The sequence below is a fragment of the Gavialis gangeticus genome, unplaced genomic scaffold (genome assembly GCF_001723915.1).
Source record: "Gavialis gangeticus isolate Ggan-Ray unplaced genomic scaffold, GavGan_comp1, whole genome shotgun sequence".
Lineage (NCBI taxonomy): Eukaryota > Metazoa > Chordata > Crocodylia > Gavialidae > Gavialis > Gavialis gangeticus.
In genome coordinates this window covers 42779535-42786351 of record NW_017729008.1, presented here as the reverse complement: position 1 = coordinate 42786351, position 6817 = coordinate 42779535, and the positions used below count along the sequence as shown (strand labels likewise).

General features: G+C 55.1%; 1 protein-coding gene across 1 annotated transcript in view; it reads right to left on the bottom strand.

The window, feature by feature from the left end:
• The window catches only part of LOC109292278 (putative cation exchanger C521.04c), a 16104-nt gene that overhangs the window by 5887 nt on the left and 3400 nt on the right, over positions 1–6817 (bottom strand). The window contains exons 4-12 of the mRNA XM_019509669.1: positions 5988–6096; positions 4749–4865; positions 4342–4409; positions 4005–4151; positions 3241–3426; positions 2676–2778; positions 1905–2046; positions 1322–1505; positions 952–1051 (exon numbers count right to left, since the gene is read on the bottom strand). Coding sequence (XP_019365214.1) covers positions 952–1051; positions 1322–1505; positions 1905–2046; positions 2676–2778; positions 3241–3426; positions 4005–4151; positions 4342–4409; positions 4749–4865; positions 5988–6096 — 1156 coding nt within the window. The remainder of the gene's footprint in view (positions 1–951; positions 1052–1321; positions 1506–1904; positions 2047–2675; positions 2779–3240; positions 3427–4004; positions 4152–4341; positions 4410–4748; positions 4866–5987; positions 6097–6817) is intronic.

Here is a 6817-nt window from a genome sequence, read left to right as displayed (position 1 = left end):
CCCCCCCCCCCCAAACCAGCACTGTGGGCAAGGAGCCCTGTGGCCTGCTGGCCTCTGCTCAGCTTCTTGGCTAAAACAGGTTTGCCCACAGCTATCCTGCTACACCAGTTTGAGCCCAGCAAAAGCTCTCTGGGCCCACAGTGGGCACAGGGCTTCCCCTTGTGTCCCTGCAGAGCAGCGAGCTGCAGGAAGAGGCCTCCTCAGCCCAGCTGCTGGGGTTACTCCAAGCACCAAGGTAAAGCCACACTCGTTTCAAGCATCTGGCCTGCAGGGGAGTTGGGTGCTGGGAGTCTGCCCACCCCTGTGCCCAGTCATGGTCAGGTCCTGCATTCCCCCATGGCATAGACAGATTTAGGAACAGTGTTCAAATAGGTGTCCAGAGCTGCAGGGAGGCTCCTGCAATAGTGGATGGTACCACCAAGGAGGCACCCCTGAGCCTCTTGACATGGAGACAGGAACAGATCTGAGGGACTGAACCAATGTAGAGGAGAATCTAGGGCCAGCCTGAACACACCAAGCAAGGGTCCCACGATGGTCTTCATAGACAAGTGAGCTGGAAGGGACCTCCAGAAGTCCCATTTAGTCTCAACCCTTGTCCAAGGCAGCATCAGCTCTGTCCACACCACCCCATGGAAGCCTATATAGTCTTCCTAAAGCTACTATCAATCCCAATACAAACAAGACATTACATCTGCCCCTGCCATATGTAGAAAGCAGGGGGACCTCAGCAGCCAACATCCTGCTTCTACAAGAGAGGCTGTTAATAGATGCTCAAGTGCTGCTCCCACCCCATGATGGGTCTTGCGATGACCCACGGGTCTTGCGATGACCCACGGGTCTTGCGATGACCCACGGGTCTTGCGATGACCCACGGGTCTTGCGATGACCCGGTACAGCCAAGGTATCCAAATCATTGCCCTCTCCTTCTTGCACCAGGTTTCCACACCTTACCTCCCACAGAGAGGAAGAGCAGGGCTGAGCTGACACCTGCTGACCTGCTGTTGAATTTCTGCTCTTGGTGTTTGATGCCCCCAATCACCATGCACAAGCCCTGGGAGGAAACAGAGGATGCATTAAATCACTACTGAGCTCTTGGGCCATAGTAACTCAAGTCCCTTGAAAGCTCGTGGCCTAGAGATTCCTTCTCCCCCCACCCCCAAATTGTCACTGGGATGGGAGACAATTCCCAAGAGGAGGAGGAGACCGAGGAAGGCAAGTGGGAGAGATTTACACTGAGGCAGAAGCAGACATCACAAGGATCAGACAGACACTAAGCGAGTGGAGAACAGGACTGAGCCACGGGGCTTCCAGCCAGACTCACCGGGACAAAGAGGACGCAGCCCACCAGGGTCCCCGTCAAGGCCGCCTTCACGATCTCCTCATAGCACTTGCTCCCCTCGCGGGTGCCCTTGATAAGGGCCGTGATATAGAAGGTCAGCTCGGTGATGGAGCCAAACGTGGCATTCACCACAGCCCCCACTGCAAAGTTACTCTGCGCTGAAATACTGAAGCACAGAGACAGACCTTAGCTTGGAGAGGCTGTGCCAGGATGGGCTCTGGGAAGACGGCAGCACCTAGGCGAGGAGTTTCTGCTAGGCTGCCACCTTCAAGAAGGGCAACAGCTGCATGGATCCCACCCCTCGTAATGAAGGGCAAGTCCCGTTTGGTTTTGGGAGCTGCTTGTCCATCATGATTGATAGAAATGCAACTGGCCTTTCCATCCCAAGCCAAATCGAGACCCACCATGACCAGTAGGGAAGGGAAGAAACACCAAACACACGGAGACGGAGATGACTTCAAGGCTCCACTATTATGCTACTACATCAGTACAGGGCAATGCAGGAATCATGGCCCCACGAAGGCTGCCCTCAACTTGTCCTTGCTGCTCTGACACTCATGCTTACCTGGCAATGGCCATGCCGATGTAGTAGGAGAGAGGCATGATGGAGAGCAGCGAAAGTGTGAACTTCACAGGGGAGCTGATGAAGCGGTTGTGGCTGTCGACATAGCCCAGCACCAGAGTCACGATCACCAGGGGCAGCAGGTCTGCAGTGGAGCTGGTCAAGGGACAGCCTGCTGCTAGGCAAGTGCTGGAGAGCCTCCAGCTCAAGGAGGTTCAATCTCTGCCCACCCTTCCTAGCCTGGAAACCACATCCCCATTTTACCTTGCCATGTCCTGTTGCACTTGGCTTAGGCCCCTGGCAAGGTATTTTATGCTCTTACAGACCCCCCTCTGCCACCCTTCAGTGGGGCAGAATTCCCCTTGAGTACTGTATGGGGTCAGACCAGTCTCCAGCACTGACAAGAGGATGCTTCAGATGAACCCTGTTCACATGCCCCCACTTAGGGATCTACCCCCACTGCCCCATCATGCCCTGCCTGCCCTCCACCAATTAGTTCAGAGATGTTGGAACATCCCTGACCAGTTTCGTTAATAGCAAATCAGTGCGTCCATCATCCATGAGCTCCCTGCCAGGTTGAGAACAAGCACTGGGAGCCAGTGACCAACACCCAGCAGCCACCCAGGACCAAAGCTCAACTTGCCCCACCTTAAGGACAATTCTTACATTTGTTCCCAGCATCTTCTCTCCCCCCACCCCCAAATCATCTCAGCTCAGAGCTGCCCAACCCATGACACTGCCTTGAGCCAGGGGCAGCCAGCAGTTCAAGGATACTGACAGCAAAGACATTGATCCCATCCACAGCATATTTGTAGTAGTATGCATTCACAGCACGGTAGCAGCACAGGATCACTTCTGCATCCAGTGGCACCTCAGTCTGAGTGGGGGGCAGGAGCCCTTGGGTCACTTCTTTGCTCCAAGGAGTCCACCCCAAAAAAATGCATCATTTCCCCCAGGCCCATCTGACCACTTTTGTCTCATGAAGGACTCAGAGCCACCTAAGATGCCCCAAGCCAATGCAGGCCTTTCCACCCTGGTCCACCCAGAATAACTTCAGCCATCTCAGGAGAGAAAGCCCAGTGCAGTGGCCACCCGCATCCCCTCCCAGAAGTGTTCACCGAGCCAAAGTCTTCTTAGCTCAGCATCACATGGTAAGCCTGGCCATGATGGCATCACATACCCCCTTGCTACTCCACATACCCTTCAAGTCCTTCCAGCCCAACCCCTCCAGTACAAGGGAGAAGCAGAGTACTGGGAGTGCTGGCACCCAATGGGACACTGCCTCTGGACACCAGCCCTCATCCGGTCCCTGTAGGAGGGGCAGGCTGGAGCAACCCACCTTCCTCACGTGCTGGATGTGCACCTGCTCTGGGGGCAGGAGCAGGATCCGAGTCACTGTCCGTGCATTCATTTTGGCGATGGGGATGATGAACACAAGGAGCCAGGAGATGAAGCAGACTAGACTGTGGGCGACGGCGAGGAATGGGTAGCCCAGCAGGAGCCAGACGTAGGTGTTGGCACGATGCTGGAGAAGAGGAAAGCAAGGCCAGTCCATGTTAGTGCCCAGCGAACAGCTCAGCACTCCATATTCCTCCCAGCTAAGATAGCCAGCACAGCTTATAATGGTGCGATACAGCCTAGCCCCTGCAAAGGGGAGGCTGTAGCCAGAGGACACCAATGATCACGCTGGCGTTGCTACAGCTGAGCAGGGGCAGGTCTGGCCCCCACCACTGGAAGCTTTACCAACTTTTCAGCCACTGGACCCTGTTGACACATTTCTAGAGGGTATTTGAGGACCTCAAGTTGCACCAAGAGCTGAGGCATGTGGTGGCTTCATAACAAGCTCCACATCCCACCCCATGGAGGAGGGAAGGAAGAACACCAAGTCCACAGGCTGCCTCGTCCCTGGGCTCTCTGCCCAAGTCCCTAGCCAGGGACACCAGGTCACAGCAAGGGAAGAGTCTGGACAGCAGAGAGTTGCACCTCCTCATCTGGGTTTGTGCTGGTGGCCTCCCAAAAAATAGACTCCCCAGCCACTCCCAAGGATCACCTTCTCCCTCCAACGTGATGCAGGGGGAGTGCCCAGCCAGGCAGCAGTCTTACCCAGTACATGGCATCAGCATCACCCATCAGCCCCTGCCCCACGTTGTGCTGGGGGAGCAAGGGGGTGCTCTCCTTGGGGTCGCTCACTTCTGAGATAACCGTGCACTTGTTGAACAGGGTGTTGCACTTCCTCAGAGGGGGGTCAGCCTGGAGACAGAAGGAGAGCAGGGCCACTCAGAAAGAGCCTCACACAGGAGGGTCCCCATGGGAGAGGACTCAGCTGCTGTGCTCAGGGCAGTTGGAATAAAAAGACCCAAGAAAAAAAAAAGTCAGGGGCTGGGCCAAAAGGACGAGCCACAAACCCTGCCCCAGAGCAGGCAGCTCTCATTCAACTCACCTCCACCTTTTGGATCACTTTCCCAAAGGGCCAGAAGAAATATCCCGCCAAATCCCAGCACAGCTTTCCTACAGGGAGAGACAGCAAAATCAGCCCTGGGACTGCTCCAGCATCAGGAAGGGACACGCTGTGGGCATGGCACCCCTACAGTTGATGCTGCTGCTTGGGGGAGCGGGGCAGGGGCCAGAGCTGCAATTCAAAGAGCTTCTGCAGCTAGCAGAGGTCTGGCGTTAGGACTTCCCACCTCTGGGAGGAGCTTGAACGGGGAAAACCAGTACAACACGAAGGTTGCTGGAATCCACTATTGTTTCTTTTGCCAGCTGGAGGTCAGTACGCCAGACATGCCCTGGCTATGGGGGAAAAACTAGAACTCAGACCATTGGTCATGGAGTCTCTGCAGGCCATACCATATGGAGCTGCAACCACAGAGAGGAACATCACAGCAGCAACCAGGAGGTAGACGAGAGACAGCCACCATCCGAACAGGAGCAGGTAGAAGATGTTCCCACAGGTGACCGTGGAGCCTGGTGAGAAGGGTCATGAGGGGGGTGAGGAGACCCATCCCGGCTGGTTTGGGAGCAGGCTGCCTTTTTAATCCAGGCTATGTTTCAGGATAGTCATAGCCCCGGAGACCAGAGTGCTATGTGCTCACAGCACACGTGCTGCTGGGCTTGGGGATCCAGAAGCTTGCTCTGCACCTACACAAGACCCATCCCCTGTGGAAGGAGGCCATCAAGCCACCTCTGCAGGACAGTCGCTATTTAAGATGCTTCTAGCTACAGAAGAGGGGTCCTGATGCAAGTCCCAGTGCAGGGTGTCTTGAGGGAAGACAGGTCAGCTTTAGCATTTGCAGCTGCTTAAAGCTCTTCCACTGCCAGGTGGAGCAATGCTCCCTGCAGTTGTGGGTAGCAAGGGAGGAAGGCTCCCAGCCCCTACAAGGAGCCAGGACATAGGATGAGAGCTCCCCTGGTCCCATCCTAGCCTAGTAGGAATCAAGCATGCTCTGAGCCCCTGGCAGCCCCCACCACCACTGCAAGTTCCCCACGGGCCAAATTTGTTTCCAGCTTCTCCACCCATTCATCTCTGCTCCAGGTTTGGGACCTGCTGGTGTGGGTGTTGGCCCCGCTTCCTAGTTCAAGCGGCCTGTTACATCTACAAATGATAACTGTTGTGCCCAAGCGGCAGGTTTGCCAATAGACAAGACCCTGGAAAGTACATCCGCTTTGCTGTTCAGTCACTTCCTTTGCAATCCTCAGTTTCCATCATGCAAGAGACACCCTTAGTTTCAAGCCTCCTTTCTGGAGGGAGAAGAGCATTTCTCCCTTCTGTCCCTTTCCAGAGGGAGATGACAGACCCCACAGATGTGCAAGCCAGGCAATTCAGTCCCCTTGGCTGGTACACAGGGATCCCCATCTCCCTGAAGTCTCTGGGCTTCTAGTAGTTCTGGGAGGTAGATTTAGGGCTTCTCCCCACCACACCAGAAAGCTTGCTACATGCTAGGCAGATCAGTGGCAGCTCGGTCTGGTTTAGAAAAATCAGAAAGACAAGGGTGGGAAGGGACTGGAGGTGACACCTAGTCCAACCCCCTGCTCCAAGCAGGACCAGCCCCAGCTACATCATCCCAGCCCAGGGACAATACTGCATACCTCTCAAGCTCTTGATGACATTCAGGTCCGAGTAGAGCTCCTTCACGATCTCCGAGCGGTCTGCCCAGGGCCGGGCTGTCACATGACTCTTCCACTTCTTGAAGCCAAACTGTTCAGGAGACAGCAGGTCACACAATGTGCAGTCAGGTCCATGTGATTGCAGACCACACCTGCCACTGCTTTAGCACTAGGCAGGAGTGCTGTGCATGGCTTCACAGCAGGGGCTGTTGGTTATTGAAGATGCTCTCGGCTTAGGGAGAGACACCCCCAGGGATGGCGTTCTTGTACCACCAAGCAAAGCCCCAAGTTCAGTACATGGGGCGTCACCACTGGTACCCCCCCTACCTAGGGCATGTCCTACGTATAGGGACAGAGCAGGGGAAGGAGGCCAGGCATCAGCCATGTCATGGAGTGCTGCTCCCCAGGGTTTGTGCCTGAACACAGTGCAGGGTTGTCCAGCTAAGGGCTGCACAGACATGCGTGCAGCAGGGAGTGGAGGAGCTGCTTGAGCAATTTTGAGTCTGGGTCTGGGCCGTGGACCTCCAGGCCTGCTTTAGAGAGATGGGGATACAGCTGGGATTCAGAGTAGGAGCTTGCAGCTGGCCCATGCAGCTCCTCCAAGGATTGTGGAGACAGTGAGAGGCCCAATGACCATTAGCAACCAGCTATCAGGAGTGGTTTTATGAAGTCCCCACTGCATCAGATTAGAGCAACTCCACCTCTCTCACAAGAAACCTCAGATTTCTTTCCTACTCAGCCTGGAAGACAGGGCATCTCTTTACATCCTCTGCATGGTTAAGAGGAAAATAAAAAAAAAAAAAAAAAAAAAA